The sequence below is a fragment of the Lipophrys pholis genome, assembly GCF_963383615.2.
Source record: "Lipophrys pholis genome assembly, chromosome: 14".
In the NCBI taxonomy this organism is placed as follows: Eukaryota; Metazoa; Chordata; class Actinopteri; order Blenniiformes; family Blenniidae; genus Lipophrys; species Lipophrys pholis.
This window is the reverse complement of record NC_137633.1, coordinates 2244061-2268089: the sequence shown is the minus strand read 5'-3', so window position 1 is coordinate 2268089 and position 24029 is coordinate 2244061. Positions and strand designations below refer to the sequence as shown.

The 24029-nt window shown below is 47.4% G+C and overlaps 3 protein-coding genes across 4 annotated transcripts in view; 1 reads left to right on the top strand and 2 right to left on the bottom strand.

Moving 5' to 3' along the window:
* Nucleotides 1-8815, bottom strand: part of mdga2a (MAM domain containing glycosylphosphatidylinositol anchor 2a) — a 33373-nt gene extending 24558 nt beyond the window's left edge. For both annotated transcript variants that reach the window (XR_013936014.1, XM_080480434.1), the window contains exon 1: nt 7834-8815. Coding sequence is in view for 1 of the 2 variants with exons in the window: in XM_080480434.1 (XP_080336560.1) it covers nt 7834-7906 (73 nt within the window). In the remaining variant the exon portion in view is untranslated. The remainder of the gene's footprint in view (nt 1-7833) is intronic.
* A 3551-nt stretch (nt 8816-12366) lies between these two features.
* LOC308120350 (amino acid transporter heavy chain SLC3A2-like) lies at nt 12367-16988 on the bottom strand. Its single transcript, XM_080480911.1, has 8 exons — nt 16543-16988; nt 16256-16446; nt 15990-16163; nt 15329-15426; nt 15086-15225; nt 14684-14999; nt 14539-14598; nt 12367-13345 (listed from the first exon to the last, which is right to left on the bottom strand). The coding sequence occupies exons 1-8, from the start codon at nt 16929-16931 to the stop codon at nt 12998-13000; spliced, it is 1716 nt and encodes a 571-aa protein (XP_080337037.1). The 5' UTR covers nt 16932-16988; the 3' UTR covers nt 12367-12997.
* Nucleotides 16989-18737: 1749 nt separating this feature from the next.
* On the top strand, nt 18738-21808 carry LOC308119971 (uncharacterized protein). The gene is made up of 8 exons (XM_080480301.1): nt 18738-18957; nt 19925-20046; nt 20136-20274; nt 20534-20655; nt 20778-20888; nt 21008-21114; nt 21358-21448; nt 21523-21808. Exons 1-8 carry the CDS (start codon nt 18861-18863, stop codon nt 21634-21636), a joined length of 903 nt encoding a protein of 300 aa, XP_080336427.1. The 5' UTR covers nt 18738-18860; the 3' UTR covers nt 21637-21808.
* Nucleotides 21809-24029: the final 2221 nt, after the last annotated feature.

The following is a 24029-nucleotide window of genomic DNA, read 5'->3' as shown; positions in this document are numbered from 1 at the left end:
CCAGATCATTCCCAATACCTCCTCTTCATCACTTCCTCCTGCTCCTGTTAATCACCTCCCCATCTTCATAACCCCCTACTGCTCCTCTTCATCACCTTCTCCTACTCCTTTTCATAACCTCCTTTAGTCCACACCTCGTTCTCATCATCTTCATCGCTTCCTCCTACCCCTCTTCCTCACCATGTTCTGCTCCTCTTCATCACCTCCTTTCATCACCTCCACCAGCTCCTACCTCTTCTTGTCTTTTATTCCTCAATAGAAAATATTTTAATAAAACTATATATTGTTTAAAAACGTTCCTCCTGTATCTCTGAGCGAAGCTGCATCTCAACCAGGAGGCTGCGTCTTTGTGGGAGTGAATGTTTTTTCCTCCTGTCTTCTCCTGCTGCCTCTTCCTCTTCCTCCACCTCCACCGCTCCACCCAGGTTTTAGTCTAATCCCTGTGCTCCCTGCTCACAGGTGAAGATTCCATCGCCAGCGTGCAGAGCAGCTGATCCTCTCACACAAACCACACAAAAACAGCCACACAGCACCTCCTAAATTCAGGAATTACACTCGTTCCACAAGAGCTTTACTGTCGCTCCTGCACCAGGAAATAGATCCAAACAAATCCTTCCACATAAACTGCAGGAGAGACGACGGCAGCGTTAACAGGCGCTGACATGTCAGATTATTTACTCAGAAACTCACCACCGACTGTATCAACAAACACAACTTTGCAGATTGTCAGTGTCCGTGGCAAATAATCTCAAAGTTTCAGTTTCAGTCCTGAAAGACATCGTCCGTCAACACAACAATTTTTTAAAAACCAACGTCTGTGAACATTCGGTTCGGTGGCACTAATACATCATTGAATCCTGCTTTTATAATTTACTGCACTTCCCAACTTTTCTGGGAAGAGGGTAATAGAATAAATGAATAAAACACACACACACATGCACGCACACACGCGCACACACACAATTACACGCACACTATTACACACACACAGCCGCAGGCCTGTACAGTAGAACTATGCATCTCTGAGGGCAGCAGTTCCCCCTGATTTAACCGTGTGTGTGTGTGTGTGTGTGTGTGTGTGTGTGTGTGTGTGTGTGTGTGTGTGTGTGTGTGTGTGTGTGTGTGTGTGTGTGTGTGGGGCGGGGGGACTCAGTGAGTCATCTTCAAGAAGAGCTGTTTTCTGCACTACAATCTAGAGTGTGTGTGTGTGTGTGTGTGTGTGTGTGTGTGTGTGTGTGTGTGTGTGTGTGTGTGTGTGTGTGTGTGTGTGTGTGTGTGTGTGTGTGTGTGTGTGTGTGTGAAACTTCATGCTGATGTGTTTTAGAAACTTAAGTTAAACTGACTTAATCTGACACGGTTTTCTCTGTGCACAAATTTTCTACTGCAGTAAACTGACCACACACTTTCCTGTTGTTACAGTGTTACAGACACTGGTCACAGTGTTACAGACACTGGTCACGTTGTCACAGACACTGGTCACGTTGTCACAGACACTGGTCACGTTGTTACTGAAACTGGTCACATTGTTACAAAAACTGGTCACATTGTCACAGACACTGGTCACATTGTTACAGACACTGGTCACATTGTTACAGACACTGGTCACATTGTCACGGACACTGGTCACATTGTTACAGACACTGGTCACATTGTCACGGACACTGGTCACATTGTCACAGACACTGGTCACATTGTTACAGACACTGGTGACGTTGTTACAGACACTGGTCACATTGTTACAGACACTGGTCACATTGTCACAGACACTGGTCATATTGTTACAGACACTGGTCACATTGTCACAGACACTGGTCACATTGTCACAGACACTGGTCACATTGTTACAGACACTGGTCACATTGTCACAGACACTGGTCATATTGTTACAGACACTGGTCACATTGTCACAGACAGTGGTCACATTGTTACAGACAGTGGTCCTGTCGTTGGCTTCACTCGGGTTCTCCCTGCTCGTCACTCTCCCTGGCGGGAGCAGGAAGTCGGTGTGAGTCGGAATCGCCTCTCTGGGATTCTCAGTGAAACTCTGATCTCAGGTTAGACTCGACTGTTTTATTCATGCCAAAACGAGGTTTCTGAGAGTTACGTAAGCTCTCAGAGGCGCTATTCTTAGAGCCCAGGAGCTCGCAGGGAGACGCCAGTCAGTAGGACGGATAAAAATAACCGCAGGCCTCCGATTGGCTGAGAGCTCACCCTGCTGCATACGTAATGAGACTGAGGAAGGATGAATGGAGGGAAGACAAAGACGTCTGATTGGCTGATGGAGACCTTGATGTTCGAAATTGCAAAAACGAGGACCCTGGAGAAAGTTATTGAAGGCTGCACACTTTGACCATCAGTGGTCCTTGAAGACATTTTTTAAAAGTCCTTGAAGAGTGAAAAATATTGAATTCCATAAAATCCCAGGTTTATCAACCTCTTCTCGCTTGGTAGAACTTCAGCATGATCCCGAGAAAGGATTCCAGGTGATGTTCTTCTTTATGAAAGTCCAGCAGTGTTGCCACACGACTCACGAGAAAGAAGTAAAAGTACCATGAAAAACGAAGAACGTTGTCCCTTGAAGACATTTCAAATGCAGATTTCAAGTCCTTGACAATGGCTTGCAGGTTTTGAGCACAAACAATATGAGTTCACTGAGTCATGAGTCGTTGAGAAGGGTGGATGCCTCTGTGAGGTTCTCCAGGGAGCTGTACGCCCTCTCACAGGTATGAAGACTCTAAAGGCCAATGGTCCTTGAGGTCCTTGAACATGGAGCGCTGCTCCTCAGAGAGCCGCTCAAAGTCTTGCATTATGTCCTTGAGGAGATCCCACGAGTCCTCAGGTTAGTGAACTGGGGGCCTGTGACAGGAGCTGGGATGCTGTTGCTATGGTTACCAGTAGTTTCTCACAGAAGCCGACCTGAGGGGTTTATGTCAGCCAATCAGAGGGGCAGGATTCTGTGATGTTGCAGCGACTCTAAAACTAAATGTTGGGTTTGTTTTTCATTTTTTTTTTAGAATTTCTTTTGTTACTGGTCGTGTTTCCTCCTCTGCAGCGTCGGAGCAGCGTACTGAGCGCGTGCAGCCTCAACACCCACGATGCATCTCTCTCTGCTGCAGCGAGGAGCTGCACATGGGGGGGGGGGGGGGGGGGGGGGGGGGGACACGACACACTGCACTCAGAGGGGACTTTACAAGAAACTGTGTGTCCTGTCACAGCGAGAGTCAGAGTCAGACAGGATGAAAGACGAGGAAAATGTTCACGTCTGAGGAGACACTTTGAGAATCGTGTCCATGGAGGCATTTTAGTTAGAATATATAGTGGAGAGCAAAGTTGGCGTGTGTGACATCACTCCACTGTAACAGGAACATTCAGCACGACAAACACGAGAGAAAGATTCCAGAACATTCATCCAATTCCACCGGGAGCTCAACCAAACTGTCAGATTCATCCAGACACACATTTGGTCCAACGCTGAAACAAATCCTTTAAACTGGGAACACTGGGAACCCCTCTGGGGGAGTCCCCGTTCATTTTACTCTAAATTCAGAAACGGTGTTCGACTCCTGATGTTCCTGTGGATGAGGTCTGATCACCACCTGGTGTGTGTGTGTGTGTGTGTGTGTGTGTGTGTGTGTGTGTGTGTGTGTGTGTGGAGGATGAGGAACCGCAGAGCTCAGGCTGACAGCTTACATAAACACAGTGTTCGCCGTGTATTATTTTCCAAACATGACCTTAATCCTCACGCTGAGAGGAATGCGTCAGCCTCAGGTGGGATTTCTGCGGCTCCGACGCAACAGCGCCGCTAATGCCGCCGCGCCGCCGTCATGAGCCGCTGATGTGTGTGAACAGGTGTGTACAGGTGTGAGAGAGCGGAAGCAGGTGTGAGCAGGTCTGCAAGTGAGCAGGCTGAACCAGATCAAAAGGGATCAACCCAGACCAAAGCAGTCTAAACCAGATTAAACCAGTTCAAACCAGATAAAACCAATCTAAACCACTTTAAAGCACATAAAACCAGTCAAACCAGATTATACCAATTTAAACCAAATAAAACCAGTCTACATCAGTATAAACCATCCAAAATGGCTCAAACCATGGTAAACCAGATACAATCAGGCTAAACCATTTTATACCAGATTAAACCAGTTCAAACCAGATATAACCAGTCTAATCCACTTTAAACCAGATAATACCAGTCAAAATCAGATAAAACCAGTCTAAACCACATAAAACCAGTCCAAACCATATTATACCAATTTAAACCAGATAAAACTAGTCTAAACCACTTCAAATCAGACTATACCAGTTCAAACCAGATAAAAGCAGTCTCAACCACTTTAAATCAGATTATACCAGTCCAAATCATATCAAACCAGTCCAAACCAGTTAAAACCAGTCTACATCAGTATAAACCATCTAAAATGGTGTAAACCAGTATAAAACGGTGTCAGGTCTCCGTCACGTCTTTACCCTTTGGGTCCACCATGTTCGTAACAAACAGTCTAAACCAGTCTAATCCATCATAACTGCTCTAAAATGATCTAAAACCAAATCTAATCCAGGATAATTAATTCTAGAAATTGCCAAAAACAGTCCACAACCGGGATAAAACCAGGCCAAAACAGTCTAAAACAGTCTGAACCAGATCGAAGAATACCTGACCACACTAAACCAGTCCAAGCCACATCAAAACAGACTAAACCAGATTAAAGGAATGCAAAGCCTTTATTATCATTATACAATGTACAACAAACTACTTTAAACTAGATAAAACCAGTCTAGACCGGTGTAGAAGTCTAAACCAGGCTAAACCAGACTTAACCAATCCGAACTGGATCAGCAAAGACTAAACCAGAGAAGGCCAGATGAAACCAGATGAAACTAGTATAAACTGGTCTGAATTAGTTTAAAACAGTCTAAACCAGGATAAACCAGTACTGATTCCACGCTTCCAGGTACAAACCTCAGCAACATGTTAAGTCGGGGTGGGGGGGGGGGGGGGGGGGTGGTGGTAGGTAGTGCCTGCAGAGATCTGACCTGTCAGGACGCCCTGAGGGTAAAGAACACCCAGGCAGAGAGTTTCTCCTCTGGCCCGTTCAGTCGCAGGAGGAGACGCCAGACAGACACACTGATTCGACGTGTGGAGGAGAAGAGGAGGCGTCTCGCTGGCTGAAGGAGGAGATGCTCAGAGAGCCGTGAAGCTCCGTGCTCCACTGCTCCACTCCGAGCAGCCAAACAAACGCACCCAAACCCAGACTGACACTTTGGATAATTCACACGATGAAAAGGAATCCAGCACAGAGTCACGGGGGGGGGGGACTCCACTACTTTTAGTAACTGATTACTGCAATGAAACGAGGAACTAAATAACTGCTGTCTGTTCATCACTGAGCTCACTGTTAGCTGGAGCATCATCCAAAAACAATTGCCTCCAGTGCACAGCAGCTCTGTTACGCTTTACCCAAACTCCTGTTGGAGGAAGAGCCTAACTCCTTCTTTAGATATATGGACCATGAGGATCTCCATATGGAAGGATCTGAGGCTTCCGGGGTGTCTTCATCCATTCCCCTGTTGGCGGTTGTCAAAACACGCATCTGTCTGTAAATTAGGATTAACGTGACCAAAAACACAGCGACACGTTTTCACTAATAGAAGAACCTCCCAGCACCTCCTCATTGCAACGTTCCAGAGGTTCCGCTCACTTCCTGCCACTTCCTTCATCTCAAACCAAAAGCAACCGAGATGAACTGATGATGAATGCCTCAGAAGAATCATCCTCTCGTCGGCAGCGCAGGATTCAGAGGAGCCGGATTATTACGCTGGGATTATGAACTGAGAGTTTAGCAGGAGGTGTCGGAGGAGAGGAGCAGATATCTGAGAACCGACGGGAGTTCAGACTCTGACAATGTCATGTGAGGAGGAAGGAGGAGCAGGGAGGAGCAGAGAGGAGCAGGGAGGAGCAGAGGAGGAGCAGAGAGGAGCAAGGAGGAGCAGAGGGGAGCAGGGAGGAGCAGAGAGGAGCAAGGAGGAGCAAGGAGGAGCAAGGAGGAGCAAGGAGGAGCAGAGAGGAGCAAGGAGGAGCAAGGAGGAGCAGGGAGGAGCAAGGAGGAGCAGGGAGGAGCAGGGAGGAGCAGAGGAGGAGCAGAGAGGAGCAAGGAGGAGCAGAGGGGAGCAGGGAGGAGCAGAGGAGGAGCAGAGAGGAGCAGAGAGGAGCAGGGAGGAGCAGAGAGGAGCAGAGAGGAGCAAGGAGGAGCAAGGAGGAGCAAGGAGGAGCAAGGAGGAGCAGAGAGGAGCAAGGAGGAGCAAGGAGGAGCAGGGAGGAGCAAGGAGGAGCAGGGAGGAGCAGGGAGGAGCAGAGGAGGAGCAGGGAGGAGCAAGGAGGAGCAGGGAGGAGCAGAGAGGAGCAAGGAGGAGCAAGGAGGAGCAAGGAGGAGCAAGGAGGAGCAAGGAGGAGCAGGGAGGAGCAAGGAGGAGCAGGGAGGAGCAGAGGAGGAGCAGAGCGCAAAGTTTCCTCGTCCCTCATCATCTTAAATAATTTTTGTATTTCCTGGCAGATTTGTCTTGTTTTACTCTGAAGGGTCCACTTCCTCCTCTGCACCTGACAGATGGAGCAGCCTCCATCACTCACAGATGTTTCAGCCTAATCCTCCTCACTTCCTGCCAACTCCCCCACCCCCAACCCAATACCACCCCCGGGAATTGTGGGTAAAAAGCGGCGTTCCCATCAGCATCATCGTGCACGTAAACACCAGCTACTGTGATGTAACATCCACCATGAGAGTAATAGATTACAGATAATCTGAGCTGATGTCTCTCTCTCTCTCACACACACACACACACACACACACACACACACACACACACACACACACACACACACACATTTATTTCTCAGCACCTGACACTTTCCATCTCTTCCAGCACACTTTAGTCTGCACTGACCTCTGGAGACTCTCTACACTGCTGCACACGCCTCCTCTGTTCTGTTCTGCTCCTCACATGTGTAGAAGAGCTGCGAACAGCTCAGTGTGACTTCATGGCCTCTTGACATTTGTAGTTTCCTACGACCACTCAGGTAAAACGGTTGGAGTCAGTTTGGACCGACTATAAGTCACAGTTGGCGTCGAGAGACGAGCCAGGCTCAGGCAGAACATGCAGACCCCACAGAGACGGACTGGTCGGGAAGATTTGTCGCTGTGTGTGGAAACAGGAGGAGGAGTAACCACTGCACCACCACCTGCTTCACCAACATCCTGAACTACAACCAAATTACGTAGTTTGGCTTTTAATGTGATCTGACACTGTTTGAAAAGTTTTTGCTCTGATGATAGATGAAGGAACACACTGTGTGTGTGTGAGAGAGATAGAATGACAACATAAATGATCAGAATCGCCCTGAAATATAAATCCAAAACACACACACACACACACACACACACACACACACACACACACACACACACACACACACACACACACACACACACACACACACACACACACACACACACATTGCTGCAACTGTCAGAGATCAGAGTGTGTATCCACAGGTGTGTGTGCGGGACTGCAGCTCACCTGTTTGGCCTATCTGTGCAAAGCACACGCACACACACACACGCCCGCACGCGCGCGCGCGCACACACACCACACACTCACACACACACACACACACACACACACACACACACACACTAGAAATCCCTCACAAGGTCAACCATCTGGCGGTGCAGTTCCGCTCTCGCGCGCCGTTAAACGGTGTCGTGTGTGTCACATGTGCGCTGGCGAGCGTGTCAGAGTGACCCGGACGGTACCGGTGACGGTGGCGGACGTCCTTACCGTACACGCCCTGGCCGTGCGCGCCCTGCAGGAAGCCGGTGACCAGCCACAGGAGCCCGAAGACTGAACCCATCTTCACATCGCCCTGTGGCCGCCGCGCTGCGTCGCTCCCCCGGGGAGGAGGAGGTGGTCACTCTGCGTCCTCCTTCCCCCGCCTCCTCCGCTCCTCCGGCCGGCGTCCCTCCGCACCGAGTCCGGCCCGATGACCGGTTCTCATCCACAAATCCCAGTGGGTCTCCCCCCCCCCCCCAAACCCCCCTTCCTCCTCCTCCTCCTCCTCCTCCTCCCGGAGTGTCCCCCCGCCGCCGCCTCCCGCTGCAGCCCGGTCAGATGAGGCGCGCAGGTCCGGTTCCGCTCATGCCGGAGCGGCGGTTCGCTGAACCCGTCGGAAGAGTTCGGCCAGCAGAGATGCGAGCGGAGGAGCAGGTGCCTCAGCCGCGTCTCCTTGGTGGTGACATTGTGGAGAAAAGATCAGAATTCAGGAGAAAAGCCGTCGGTGAGTCGGTGTCCTCCTCCCGGTGGGATGCTCACAGGTCCCCGCTGCCGCTCCGCGGAGTCCGGCGGCTCGGTACCGGACTGACGTGCATCATCGTGCCGAGGAGAAGCGGCAGCCGCTCCGCGTCCTGCCGCAGCTGTCAGAGGCTCGTCAGGGGCCGGTCGGGCCAGGGATGGGAGCGGGAGAGCCGGGCTGCCACCGGGAAGCTGCCGTGACGCTCCGGTGAGGAGGCGGTGAGTCCGGTCGACTCGTCGGTGGATTTTTACCGGGCAGCGAGCGACGTCAGCGCGAACTGAGCGGTGACGACGCGCGGTGCGCAGAGCGGCGTGGCTTCCGGTACCGTCCTTTCAAAATACAAGCTTCAGCCAGGTGTTTCGTTTTTCATCCATTTATTCAGAAATATTTTTTAATATTTTTCTTTTTGAATTGTTATCACTGTAACTTTAGCAAATAATTTCCCTCTGGGATTAATAAATATTTCTGTTCTCTTGTATTTTTTTGTCACTAAGCGCTTTATTTTTTAAACATATATTAAACAGACAGTATTACTTTTAATTACAATATATATCTAAAGGCACCTGATAAATACTTAAATACAAAACAGCCAGAGTAGATATTCATGCAGCATATTATCGCGACAGTGTCACAGCCAAGTTCATATCATACGATTTCAATGCATTTTGCACGATCTATGTCTCTTCTATTTTTGTGTTTTTCAATGACTTATTGTTTTCATCTCACCCAGCTTTATGAACTTACTTTTATTTCTCATCTTGAAGAGGTTTTTAGCCTTTCTGATTCACATAATTTCTGTAATTTCCTTCTTTTCATTGGTGTTTTTGGTTTTCTGTTGTTAGATTGTATGAGACACTTGTACTTTGATTACTTTTGGATGTTGCATGACCTTTGTGGATCAGTTTGTAATATTCATTCTTCCAGTTTCTCGTCTAAAGGTGTCCTGCTTCCCATTTGGACGTCCAGACTTTTCTTTCTCTCATCTTTATTTTTTCAATGAAACCACTTTGAGGGAGTTCTTTAAGATTTCTGCAATCATTTTTAAAAAAAAGTCCTTATTTTCAGATTCACACGCTTGTATTTTGAAGGTTGCGCTCTCGCCGTGATTGAGTTGAGGCGGCACGAGCGCGCGCTCTCTCGCCGCGCACGTGTGTGATGTTGCGTGTTTTTCGCGGGTCTCCTGGTGAAATGGTGGGAACAGAGAAGAGACCATGTTTTCATCTTTAAACGGGACTTTTACATGTGGACATCTTCAGGGGACCGGAAGCAGGGGACCCTTGGAGACGCAGTGTGGAGCAGGCTCCAAAATTACAAACATTAATTCACTACCTGGATTAAAATGACTTTCGAATTTATTCATCATGGATTAGAACGACGTTTTTACATCAGATTGTCTCCCCCTTGTACTGCAACATTTTGAAAATGATGCCCATTTAACAGGAAATATACAGAGACTGAAAACAATGTAGTTCTTCAATAAGGCCACTAGTGGCTGCCGTTCTAATGTAATAAAGCAACTTACTTATGTATGCACAGAGAACAGCATGCTGTAAACTCTCAAGCTCCTGTAAACTGTCTTTCTTCGTTGTTTTGGTCGCATCGTTAGTTTGTAAGAAATAAATCGTGTCTCCACATGATCCAGATGAATATTTGGTGAATTTACACTTTAGCTGAGAAGTGCTGTTAAAATGCAACATTGATCCAACGGAACTGTTTACAACTGTACTGGGAATGCGCCGGAACAGTATTTCAGACAAAAGTTGCACAATCTGGTCCTGGATCATTGCCTCTAAACATTTGTTGAAGATTCTTACTGAACAGTTGGGGAAATCATCTTCCTGCATTTCAACCAAACGTCACAGTCACTGTGTTTACGTAGAAACAAAGAACAGGAAGAAACACGTGGAATTTGATGAGCTGAGCTCACAACTCATCTTCAATCCGTCAGCTCAAGATGAATGCTGGCATGTTGTGTTTTACAGACTGAACGACCCATAATGGACATCAAGCAGGAGAGTGTGCAGGTTGGCCAAACCGTCAACAAACCGGTTGTTTTTGTGGAACGTTTGAATAAGATCTTGAACTCAATGACCAATAAGTTGGAGTGGGTACGAGTCTGCTCACCTGGACAAACCTGTTCCAAAAGGAAAGGCCAGTCTTCACGGCTGATTGGTTCACGCCGGCTGTGACTCTCCAACTTTGCCAACCTGACCCAGAAGGAAACTTCCGATGTGGAAGATGTAGAACACTGTTTTAGGAGGCACTGATTGCACACTTGTGCTGCCACTCAACTGATTACTTCTCTCTGCGTGGAGCAGACGGAGAGCCGTAGGACGGAGACGTCTGAGACAGAGGGGGAGCCGAGGACGCTCGTGACAGAGACTGTCAGGAGAGGTCTGATGACAACAATCCTACGGTTCTTTATTCTTTAGTGGACTGTGTGTTTACTGTCCTCGCGTCCGACCTGATTATTGTGTTCAACATGTAAGTAATTATCGAAATGTGAGTGTGACCCGAACAGGAAGTGACCTCATTCCTTCTCCTCTTTCTCCCAGGGTGCGTCCTAATAGTCCCTCCTATCTCCTTTCCTATCCACTCCTCCTTACCCCCCGAAAGTGTTTCAGTGGCGGCCATGATAAGGAGCGTTGGAATTCTTTATAAGCTGAGGAAAGCAGGTTCAATCCTTCGGTCTCACCACCAGTCTCTGACCTGTCTTCCACCTGTCTCACATCTGTCTCTCACCTGTCTCCCAACTGTCCACCAAATGTCTCTGACCTGTTTCCCACCTGTCTCCCCAACTGTCTCCCCACCAGTCTCTGACCTGTTTCCCACCTGTCTCCCCAACTGTCTCACCTGTCTCCCCACCAGTCTCTGACCTGTTTCCCCAACTGTCTACCATCTGTCTCTGACCTGTCTTTCACCTGTCTCCCATCTGTCTCTCACCTGTCTCCCAACTGTCCACCAAATGTCGCTGACCTGTTTCCCACCTGTCTCCCCAACTGTCTCACCTGTCTCCCCACCAGTCTCTGACCTGTTTCCCCAACTGTCTACCATCTGTCTCTCACCTGTCTCTGACCTGTCTTTCACCTGTCTCCCACCTGTCTGTCACCTGTCTCCCAACTGTCCACACAATGTCTCTGACCTGTTTCCCACCTGTCTCCCCAACTGTCTCACCTGTCTCCCCACCAGTCTCTGACCTGTTTCCCCAACTGTCTACCATCTGTCTCTCACCTGTCTCTGACCTGTCTTTCACCTGTCTGTCACCTGTCTCCCAACTGTCCACACAATGTCTCTGACCTGTTTCCCACCTGTCTCCCCAACTGTCTCACCTGTCTCCCCACCAGTCTCTGACCTGTTTCCCCAACTGTCTACCATCTGTCTCTCACCTGTCTCTGACCTGTCTTTCACCTGTCTCCCATCTGTCTCTCACCTGTCTCCCAACTGTCCACCAAATGTCTCTGACCTGTTTCCCACCTGTCTCCCCAACTGTCTCACCTGTCTCCCCACCAGTCTCTGACCTGTTTCCCCAACTGTCTACCATCTGTCTCTCACCTGTCTTTCACCTGTCTCCCAACTGTCCCCCAATGTCTCACCTCAAGTCTTCCTTTAAGCAAAGTCACTACTTTTAGTACTGGCTGTAGTGTACTACATAATTTAGTGTTTCATGTATTAACATACACATAAGTGGTATATTACTCCCAAATTAGCCAATGCTGTTGTACATATGCAACATATTCTATGGTAATCAAAGGTTTTATTCCATCGTTATCCACTACATACCTTCACTTGCTCAATCAATATGAGCTCAGACTACAAGGCGTTGCGCTCTGCTGTTCCTTCATTCACCATCGGGGGCGCTGTAAGGTCGAATACGGTCTGAGAGGTGGTATTTTGGTGCTTGAAAAATCGACCAATGTGGTCGTTTGAGTTGGAGGGTTTGTTGTCTATAACCCCGATCCCAACTAGGAATGTTCTGGATGCTGTAGAACCAACACAGTAAAGTTTTTGTGCAGCCTGTTCTCAGTTTGATCGATTATTTATTCACCTAGCAGCCGTTTACCTTTAGTTCCTCTTTTCCTTTGATTTACATTCAAACCTTGTGATTAGACCCACAGGGGAAAGTGATAGAAATGTGCTTTTTGTGCTCCATTTTCAGAAATTTGTAGTTTTTTTCACCACGGCAGACGTAACTAACCTTCGCCGCCAGCTGATTATTATTACGTCACCTAGTGGAAGGGCTGTCCGATTGTCGAGATAACAACGTGAGCGCCTTTCCTTAACCCCGTGAAGTCATCCAGCGGGTTAAGGAAAAGTGGATAGGAAAGGAGAAAGGAGGGAGTATATTTGGAAAGGCCCACTGTGCGCGAAGGTTTGATTTCCAGTACCTGTAGGACACACTGTGACACTCCAGCCTGAGCCTGGTGTGAGTCATCATCACGACCAGAGAGAGAGAGAGAGAGAGAGAGAGAGAGAGAGAGAGAGAGAGAGAGAGAGAGAGTCACTTTGCTTCACATTTATTCTTCACAGATTTCAGAACATTTATGGTGGAATGCGCCTGAATAACACCATGGTAACGGCGGGGTAACATCGGGGTAACATGATCGGTACGATTATCAGGGTAACATCTAGACATCATCAGACGGCGGTCGCCCTCTAGCCGCTGTAGGGAAAGCTGAGGAGCGCCGCCTGGCCGGCGCCGAGCTGAAGCTCCCTCAGATCCACGCTGCTCTGGACCGGCAGCGCGCTGCTGTTGGTGCTGAGGACCACCATGGCCTGCGGGGGCAGCGCTGAGCTGCTCAGCCGCAGCACGGCGGCGTCCGGCGCCCAGTTGAAGGTAGCAAGGAAACGGGTGCTCTGATCCCACGAGCGCAGGTACGCCAGCGAGGAGGAGGAGTTAGAGAGGAGCAGGAAGTCGCCAAACAGCAGCGAGCGCTCCTTCACACGCAGCTCGCTCAGCTGGCGGAAAAACCTGCGACAGGACGCCCGCTCAGCGCGCTCCTCCTGCAGGATGGGGGAGGTACTGCAAGTTACAATACCAAGAGTACTGGAACTACTGATACTATCAAAATAACTAATGTAACTACGGATAATGGAATTACTGTTACTACTATAAATGTAACTACTGTAACTACTGTAAAAGTAACTACTAATACTGCAACTACTGGTACTATGATAACTGCTGTAACAGTAACTACTGACACTGTAACTACTGTTACTACTGTAACTGTAACTAATGTAACTACGATAAAATTAACTGATAATAATGTAACTACCGTTACTACCATTACTACCGGAACTGTAACTGCTTTTACGACTGTAACTAGTGTAACTACTGACAGTGTAACTATTAAGTGTAACTAGTGTTGTTACCATTACTACTGTAACTGCTTTTACAACTGTAACTAGTGTAACTACTAGTGTAACTACTGACAGTGTAACTACTGTTGTTACCATTACTACAGTAACTACTGTAACTACTGATACTGTAAATACATTTGTTACCATTTCGTACTGTAACTTCTGATTCTGTGGAAATTCTATTGCCAATACAACTGTAACTAATTCAACTAATTGATACTGTAACTACTATTACCAGAATTACTACTGTAACTGCTATTACTATTTATACTAATGTTATTACTGTGATTGTAACTACTGATACTGCAACTACTGTTATTACCATCACTACTGTAACTGCTGATATTGTAACGATTGTTAACACGGTTACTATTGTAACTAACTACTGTTACTACTGTTACTATCTACGCTGCTGTAACTATAACTACTGTTACCATTGTAACTGTAACTACTGATACGGCAACTACTGTTATTACCATTACTACTGTAACTGCTGATATTGTAACGATTGTTCCCACTGTTATTATTGTAACTGTAACAACTGTTACTACTGTCACTGTTTATACTACATTTACTTCTGTAACTGTTACATACTGTCATTGTAACTTCTTTATACTATTGATACTACAGAGAACTGGCACTACTGAGAGTATTTATACTACTTGGAGTACTAGTGCAACTACAACAAAAGATAAAATGGATATCTCAGTTACAGTAACTGGAGCAGCTCAAAGTAATTTAAGTGTTTTCAGTGAACTACTGGAGGAGGAGCGAGTCACACAGTACTCACAGTATTGGTCACTCAATATGTGAGTATTGGTACTTTGTGGTTTTACCTGCAGCGTTCCGTTCAGCTGGTCGTCCCAGTCCCAAAACATCATGGGAAACTTGTTGTCCTTTGCCGGAGAGGAGAGACGGTCAGAACCAGAACCAGAACCAGAACCAGGAAACTGCAGTATTTACCTTCCTGCTCTGACTCACCTCGTCCATCAGGCCGATCTCGTCTCCGTAGTTGAACACCGGAGTTCCCGGCAGCGTGAGCAGCAGCAGCTGGTGCAGGTGGAGTAGGCCCCGCCCCCCCAGGGTGGCCAGGTGGCCCTCTGCCCGGCCCCCCATGCTCCAGGCCAAATTCAGCTGGCTGTGGGAGGAGTACAGCTGCTGCACCGACTGGGCGCGCTCGGCGGCGTCTGCCCCGGCGGCGAGCAGCACCCGGGACAGCAGCAGGTCGACGCCAGTGGAGGAGAGCAGGCCGGAGACGTCGTCGGCCGAGGACCTCTCGGTGACGCCGACCAGGAGCCTGAAACCACGTCAGAGGCCTCGTCAGACCACGCCCCCCACGCCCCCCCTGAAACAACTTAAACCGTAACCATAGAAACACCGGACCTGCCGGGACTCTCCTCCGTCCCGTTCTGAACGATCGCTCTGATGTCTGCCCACAGGGACGGCGCCTCGCTGGACACAAGCTCCGCTCCCGACAACTGCACGCCATCCACACCTTCACTGAGCCAGAAGACCAGGGCAGACTGAGGAGGAGGAAGAGGAGGAGGAGGCGGAAGAGGAGGAGGAGGAGGAGAGAAGCTGTAATGTTTTGAAAAGAGCCCATGACGGTTCATGTCGGCGTCTCACCTTCAGCCTCTCGGCCACGTTGATGACGCTGCTGCTCGAGAACCAGAGTCCAGACGAGCCGCGGTAGTTGGGAGTCAGATCCAGAACCACTGAGATATCTGGGGTGGTGGGTGGGGACTAACTGTTGTTATGGCTGTCGGTGCTGATACAAGTCCAAACATTTTCAAACATATTTACATTTAAACACAATTAGAATGTCAGAAACTCGTCTTCTTCCTGACCTTGTTTTATTTATTGATGCGCGACACCTTTTAAAACTCATTCCTTCATTTGAATAAAGCAACACAAAAGGTGTTAAATTCTAACAGGGGGGGGGTCACAGTTCCAGTAGCTGATCATTTGTTCCCCATCTGAACGAGTTCAAGCTGCTATAAAGCCGATGCTGCTGTTGCTGCTACACAAGCATTTTTTTTAAACACGTAACAGAATAATGCAACACACAGAAACAAAACCCCCGACCATCAGACAGCAAGTTATCTAATTAAACCAAGAGAAATGCTAAATATAGTCCACTTGTCTGCCGCTCAGATCTGCAGGTGGATAATTTAAGAAAGGAGTCCAAAGTGTTAAATATAACTGCATCCCCCCCACCCCCCACTCCTCACCCCCACCACTCACCCCCACCCACCCCACTCCTCACCCCCACCCCCCCACTCCTCACCCCTCTTGTGTGCGGCCTTGACCAGACTCTTGAACTGCTCCAGGGATCCGGCCTCGGCCGACACCTCCTCGAACCTCAGGCTGAAGGCGTCGTCAGCAGGCGCCTCATGGATCGGACCCACCACCAGACCTGCGACCTTCAGCTGAGCCAGCAGCTCCAGCTTCTGCTCCACACCTGTGGGGGGAGGGGGGGGGGGGGGGTATTAGTGACTGTGTTGCAGGAGTGTAGTCATTGTGTAGCAGGTGTGTATCAGCAGCTGCTCTCACCCTTCAGGTTGTGCATGTGGCTGAAGGCCCCCACGTCCCCCACCTGGTACAGGGCTCCGCGGCTCCACCAGCGGATGGAGGGAAGCTCCTTGCAGCGGGGGGCCTGCAGGATGATGAGCACCGAGCCCAGCAGCATCCCCAGCCAGCCCAGCCAGAAGACCACCAGCAGGGCCCAGCGGGTCCTCACCCAGCTGCACACACACACACACACACACACACACGATGATGATATATTTGCGTGTGTGTGTAGCCGCACCCTTCCTCCTCCTCCTCCTCCTCTTCCTCACCCCGGGGTGCCCGCCACCCGCAGAAGCTCCTCTTTGCTCAGCCCGGTGAATTTCACCTCCTCCTCCCGGTCATCCTCCTCCTTCTCCTCCGGGATCTTCAGCTTCACGGTTCCGTTCTTCTCCGCCTCCGCCCCGGCTGCCGGAGCCTCCGCATCCCGCTCTCCTCCTCCGGTCATCGGCTGCTTTTCCTGCTCCTCCTGGTCCAGGTCCGCCTCGCTCACATCGGCCTCAGTCGCATCAGCATCCGCAGGGAGCGGAGCTGGAGCCGGGGCTGGAGCCGGGGCCGGGGCCGGCTCCTGTTCACGGTCCTGGCCTGGGGCCGGGGCCGGGTCCTCCGGTCCGGCATCCTCTCTGCTCGGTGCATCCACGTTGGTCTCCTCGGTGTTCATCCCGGTAGTTTGGTTCCGGTCGTCTGGTCTCGTGCCGCTACTGTCCGTCCGCCTGAAAGATGTGCTGATGCTGCTTTCAAGAGCATCGGACAAACCGACGTCACGCTTCATCCAGGCCATCCTCGTTCTCTATGTTTACAGTTTATTTTGTTAAAAGTACGGATTATATTATTCAATACACTGAAGTTAAACTCAATAATAGCGCCATGTTTCAAATCCGAGTCAAAAGTCATCGACATGAGGATTTTAGATATTTGCGATAGTTGCTGTCGAACAGTACGTGGATGTTTCTGTTTGCACCTGAAGGCATCAGTAAACCGGCCGGCTCCAGTTTGGAATTCGAGGTCCAAAATGATCAGAAAAGATAAAAAGAGACGAGAGCAAAGTCATTTAAAACAGTTTGTAAATTCTTTTTTGTAATTCTTGTGTCTACCTTGGCTTATCTTGTGGCCTATCAGCCTTTGTTGTCATTGGGACTTTCTTTCTTTCTTTCTTTCTTTCTTTCTTTCTTTCTTTCTTTCTTTCTTTCTTTCTTTCTTTCTTTCTTTCTTTCTTTCTTTCTTTCTTTCTTTCTTTCTTTCTTTCTTTGAGCGGTGGGAATGGTATGGACTATGGACGCTAAGTGCCGCAGCTTCATCCAGATCTTGGTTTGACCTCGAGTGGCCCCCAGATAAAGATGTTCTGGATTTTGTATAAAGTTAGTGGGAGGAAGATGCTGTATAATCGGAGTATTCGCATTTCTTTTTTTACAGACAGATTGGTAAACTAATACATTAAGTGTAAATCTGTGTGTAAAGAATAAAGATCTAAACGTAAATATCTGAGTACTTTTGAAAGTTATTTGCTGATTGTTGTACAGGTATTTTTACTTGAGTACAGAGTGTGAATTCTTAATGCAGACCATGGGCTGTGTATAAAAACACACTGGCTTTTAGCTGACTCAACAGATCTGGAGCAGACTGCTGAGTCAGCTCAACTAAGCAACACACACACACAAACACACACAAACACACACACACACACACACACACACACACACACACACACACACACACACACACACACACACACACACACATCTTTCAAGAAGATCTTTAAAAAAGAAGATTTAAAACATTAAAACAATTGTCTGATACAACTACACGAAAACACAAATGTGTCCAATCACATTCTGACTACTTATTTTCGGGGAAATATTGATTTCTGATGATTTTATATCATGGTTTTCCAATGTGTACATGTTTGGTTCAAAAGGAGGATGTAAGAGTACACAAATGTTGCTACAAAGAAGAATACCTGCAAGAAATGTATGCTTCAAACCTTTGACATAGCAAATATGATGACCAAATTCAGGAGGTGAAAAAATAAACTGAAGTCACTGAGGAGGGCAAAATGGTTAATGAATCTCAAACACGTCTTGAGGGATTTAAAAAAAATATATATATTTTGCTCATTACTTTATACAATATTTAAATGTATTTATATTCTTATAAAATAAACATATACTATATAAATATACTTATAAATTCCTTATTGAATGGCCTTGTGTTATTTGTATTATTTCAATAAAGTTTGAAAAGAAAAAAAATAAAGGTGGAACTGTGCTTAAGGTCGTCTGAATTATTGCATTACAAAAGTCACAAGAGCATTAAATTCGACCTTTAAACTCACTCACACCGATTTGACGTCGTATCTTAAAAAATTGCATCGCTTTGAGGTGCTTCATTTTTACGTATTTTTAGGATGAAGTCGTCGTTTAATGGGGAAATATGACGCCAATATTTAGGTTCCACCTTAAACAGAGACACGTTTCTTTCATGGAGCCTTGCGCTCGTATCCGTTTTGGCAGAACTTGACCGGTGGTCTCTGTCGGTCTCTGGTGGTCTCTGCCGGTCTCTGTCGGTCTCTGGTGGTCTCTGGTGGTCCAGTATGGATCTGGGAGCCGCTCAGGCGGAGCTGAAGCAGCTGCTGAGCAGAGTGAATCCAGCCGACGTCCCGAAGCTGCTGGACTGGATGAGAAACTCTGGTAAAGTCTCTCCTGTGGCTGTCAGCGGCTCCGCACTTCTTAAAGCTGAAATAAGAAAAAGGTTGTTTGTTTGCGGGTTGTTCTTCATTTGTCACGTTTTCATCTTCGACAAGTCTAAAAGTTCGCGAAGTGGCAGACTGAGAACAGAGATTTACAGTCAGTGAACGCAACACAAACAAGCTGTCAGACTGTGCGCGCGCAATTGTTTTTATTTGGTTAACGTGTGTTTGTTGTTTGTGTGTGTGTGTGCTTTTTATTTATTGGGTGTGTTATTGTCCCTTTGTCTTGTTTGTGCATGTGTTTGTTATTTTGTGTGCGTTTTTCTTTGTTATTGTGTGTGTGTGTGTGTGTTTGTAGGCATGTTGTTGTCCATGTGTGTATTTGTGTGTGTATGTTGTTGCATGTGCTGTTGTGTGTATGTTTGTTTTGTGTGTGTGTGTGTGTGTGTTCACGCTTGTTATTTTGTGTGTGTGAGTCGTTACTCGTCAAAGCGAAAGTTGGGTATAAAGTTATGTTTTTGTCTGCCTGTATTTATTGGTTCGTATGTATTTTACCAACTTTTTGCAAAAACTTGTCACTTGAATTGCCTGAAATCTTCAGGGATGATTTGTCCTCATCCGAGGATCAATCGATTAGATTGTGGGACGTTAACTACTAACCGTTTCCGAGTAATTCCCAAAAAGCTGTGAAAAAATGTTCCTTAAAAAGGATGAGAGAGGCACCTCATGGAGGAGATCAGCGTCTGTTGCCATGGAGACGCTCCTTGCTCAGTGTGTCACACAGTGATGTAGCTACCTGGCTAGTTAGCATCGATATGAGCTAACATGGTGGTTCCACAAACAAATGTGGCGTTGGCGAAGGTCTGCGCTCTAGTGTTTGTTTGTAGTTTTGTGTGTTTGTTTATTTGTTTGTTACTGTGTGTGTGTGTGTGTGTGTGTGTGTGTGTGTGTGTGTGTGTGGCCTGCAGATGAGCTGGACGAGCTGCTGCAGGACAACAGGAGAGTGATGCTGCAGAGCATCGCCGGCGACCTGCGAGCCCGGCTGCCCCTGAACACCATGCTGCCCTCTGAGACCAGCGCCCACCTCAAGGTTCTCCTGACTTCCAACCGCTGGTCATGATTCTGATTCTGATGATGAAGATGAAGATGATGATACTGATGAAGGCGTCTGTGTGTCAGATGCAGCAGCGGTCTCGGCCGACGGTTCACGTCGACGGTTTCCTGTACGACGAAGACCAGGTGGACGCTCTGTGTGAGGACGGAGCGCTGAGCCGGACATTCTGTCAGAGCTGTGGGTCGACTAAGACCGCCCCGCTGGGTAAGGACACCCCCCCACAACGCCCTGCCGGGAGCAGTGCAGTACAGAGGGACTCCAGCAGGGGGCAGTACAGAGGGACGCCAGCAGGGGGCAGTACAGAGGGACTCCAGCAGGGGGCAGTACAGAGGGATGCCAGCAGGGGGCAGTACAGAGGGATGCCAGCAGGGGGCAGTACAGAGGGACTCCAGCAGGGTTGACGCACGCTGAAACTCGACCTGATGAATAAGTAGTAAAGTTTTCCTCCTCGTCTCTCTTGCAGACTTCATCTCTCACTCCTTCTCCATCGCCGAGCTTCAGTTCCTCTTCCAGAACGTTCTTCCTGACCTGAGCGGGCGCACGCTGCTCGACGTCGGCTCCAGAACGGGAGCCGTACTGTACGGGGTCAGGGGTCACCACACACACTTACACACATTGGGATGCAACGCGTCTTAAAAGGAACATTTCACTTCAATGCAGCAAAAACGTGAAATACTTGTGTGGTGTTTTGTGCGTGGTGCGTTCAGGGGTACGTGTACAGCTCCGCCTCCCGCCTGCTGGGTCTGGAGCTCAGCGAGGACTTCGTCAGGCTGCAGGACGAAATGCTGCACCGATACGGGATGAATCTCAGAGCTCAGGTTGGTGTGTCTGGATGATGTCACTTCCTGCTGCGAGTGCCATGTTGTGAAATGTGTGTGTGTGTCTGTGTGGGTGTGTGTGTGTGTCTGTGTGGGTGTGTGTGTGTGTGGGTCTCCAGGTTGTCCACGGTGACGTGTGCAAACAGGACGCTCTGCTGCAAGCGGCCGACGTCCTCATCATGAACAACGTGTTCGAGTACTTCATGGAGCCCAGCGAGCAAGTCAGGTGGAGTAATCAGAGTACACACAGGATGTTACACAGTGTACACATAGATACGAAGCAGTGAGTAGAAATGTGTGTGTGTGTGTGTGTGTGTGTGTGTGTGTGTGTGTGTGTGTGTGTGTGTGTGTGTGTGTGTGTGTGTGTGTGTGTGTGTGTGTGTGTGTGTGTGTGTGTGTGTGTGTGTGTGTGTGTGTGTGTGTGTGTGTGTGTGTGTGTGTGTGTGTGTGTGTGTGTGTGCGTGCGCAGAGCCTGGAGGTTCATCATGCAGACCTTCCGGAGGTCCGGCTCTCTTCTCGTCACTGTTCCAAGTCTCCAGGAGAGTCTGAGCGCTCTGCAGGTACAATGTGGTACTTTGTGGTGGTGCGATTCACTTTGACGCCGTGGGTCACCTCCCCCCACTGTGTCCAACAGGAGGCGCTGCAGCCCGGCTGGGTGGAGGAACTACCTGTGGACTGCAATGTTTACCTGGGCAAAGACACCGACACTGAGACCCTGAAACAGATCCACCTGTACAGGGTCATGTGACCTCCGGTCCACCTGTTCATGGTCATATGACCAGCTTGTGTAAACTGGACTAAACTTGTTCAGACTGCTGGTTTAGTTCCGTCACATTTCTGACCGTCCTGTAACTGTTGTCATGGTTACATCTTTTTTTTTTTTTTGCTATATATATTTATAAAAAAGTGTTGAAATCAGTACCTCGCTCTTTTGTACTCTGTATTTTATTTAGATTCTTATTTCTCGTGTCTTTCATTAGAGGAACTTTGGACACTTCAGGAACTTTCGTTTTACCTTCGTGGATCCTGGATGAAGTTTCCAGATTTTGAATTTGTTGGGAGACGCAGACAAGGGGGACTAGTTTGTCAGGTGGAATCATCAGGAATCATCCGTTTTGCTCTTATTTCTGTACAGCTGGCGAACGCTCAAGTCCTGCAAATAGGATTATGAGTTTTGAGAAAGAAGATTAATTTTTTTGGAAGGTGTGCGTCCCGTTACATCTGGCGTGAAACTTAACACGGCATTTCATAAAAAGGAACATCATAAGGACGATCCGGCAACGGCGGCGGTAGTAGTATGATGGTGACCTGAGATGCTGTGGCATGATGTCGCTGTATTAAAACAATTCTGCAAAGAAGAGTCGTCCACGGTGATGGAAAAGACTCGTCGAAGGCAGCGTCAGGTACGTCACAGGAAACAAAGTAAAAAGACAGTGAATGTGACCAGACTCTTTCCTTTGGGGCAACTTCTTGAAAGAAGGTTTAAACTCGATGTTGACACTTGTGTTTTCTGTAACCAAGAGCCTGAGACTATTTGCCATTTATTTTTTGACTGTCGCTACTCGCAGTTATTTTGGAAAGATGTTCGTAATTGGATTTAACCTAAAGCTCAATATCGCCCCTTTTCAGATTTCACACGTTGTATTATATGTGGACAATCTAGACTCTTTTCATCTACTGTCATAAATATTCTAATACGTTTGGCCAGTTACCATGTTCACTGCTGCAAATGGAGGGGAAATACACCTTCTTTCCCTTGTTTTATGAACAAATGTAAAAGGTATGACAGCTCCCTAATAACTTTGGAAAACTGCACGGATCACAAGCCACCAAATTTCTATTTGTTGTTATTATTCTTTGTTGTTATTTGATTTTATATTCTCCCCGTGTGAAGAATTGTTTTTGTATTTAATTTCATTTTATATGTCTCCTATTGCTGTTTTGTGTACCTCTGACGCCCTCTAGCGTTTTGTTTGTTTATAGTCCTCTTCGACAGTTCGTATTTTGCATTCAACAAAAAAAAACACGCGCCCTTTCCGTTTGCTCCTCTGACGTCACCACAGTTGATCGTCGCGGTTCCGCGGGACGGTTTTTTTGGACAGCCATTGGCTGATGAGCGGAAGAGCGGCAGGAGAAGTGACCAACCGGCGCCGCGGGGCGGCACGAAGCCCCGCCTCTTTACTCACTCTTTTGATGCGTTCAGGGGACACACATCGACTCGGAGAAAATTAGAGATAACTCAAACGAAAGAAACTTTTTTGTTGTTGTTATATTTCCAGTTTCTGTCACAGTTGAATCTGACATTTTGATTTGTCAGTTATAACATTCAAAGTTCTTTTACAGACAAATATTGCCTAGAATATCAAACATAACACTAAACACGAAGTTAAACAACAGGGATAAATACCCGATTATGCCAAAAGCACATGAAATAGAAGAAACATGATACAACAGACACTGAAATTTACTGAACGCTTCCTTTAGACATCCTGCAATAGTTTTGCGAGATCTTGCAAAAGTGTTTAGTTTTTGCATGTTCCTGTAGGGGTTCTGTAGAATTAATATTTTTTTCTGCCGTTTGTTTGGCGTGTAATGAGACTGCACCATTGAGAGCACAGACACAAAAAGCACATCAAAACGTGCTCGAGAATAGATCGCTGAGACTTTTGTCGATTCAGCTAACTGTTTATAAATCACACAAAAAGTGCAAAAAAAAAGATTATTGTCTGTTGCCAAGGAGACAATAAGATCAAGGGGTGAGAGGCAATTCCTCTGGAATGTTCTAGTTTCTAGCTTATTTGTTTTTTTTAGTTATCTATGTTTTATCAAGCACTTTTGGCATATTTTGTTTATTGTGAACTTGATGCTGACCTTTCTAGATACTGTATGTACTGCCTTGATTATACAAATTGAAATCAACATTCTTCCCATTATCATTAATTATAATAACATAATATTATATCCCTTTTGTTCATATTGCATTTTGACGTTGATCTTGTAATTTTTTTATTTTGACTGATTCATCAAAACTTAATCTTGTTTAACAGCCTTCCGTCTCTTTATAATGTGTGTGTGTCATTTTTTCAATTATAATTTATTTTCAGAGTTATGGTTTCTGGAAGGGGTTTTGGATCCAGAGCA

Excerpts from the sequence above, each read along its gene's own strand:
- LOC308119971 (XM_080480301.1), top strand. The coding sequence starts at position 18,861 with ATGGATCTGGGAGCCGCTCAGGCGGAGCTGAAGCAGCTGCTGAGCAGA. Across the intron at positions 20,047-20,135 it reads AGACCAGCGCCCACCTCAAG|ATGCAGCAGCGGTCTCGGCC; the intron begins GTTCTCCTGACT and ends TCTGTGTGTCAG. Across the intron at positions 20,889-21,007 it reads GGATGAATCTCAGAGCTCAG|GTTGTCCACGGTGACGTGTG; the intron begins GTTGGTGTGTCT and ends GTGGGTCTCCAG.
- LOC308120350 (XM_080480911.1), bottom strand. The coding sequence starts at position 16,931 with ATGAACACCGAGGAGACCAACGTGGATGCACCGAGCAGAGAGGATGCC. Across the intron at positions 15,427-15,989 it reads CAAGGCCGCACACAAGAGGG|ATATCTCAGTGGTTCTGGAT; the intron begins GTGAGGAGTGGG and ends CCACCACCCCAG. Across the intron at positions 13,346-14,538 it reads AGCTGAACGGAACGCTGCAG|GAGGAGCGCGCTGAGCGGGC; the intron begins GTAAAACCACAA and ends CCCATCCTGCAG.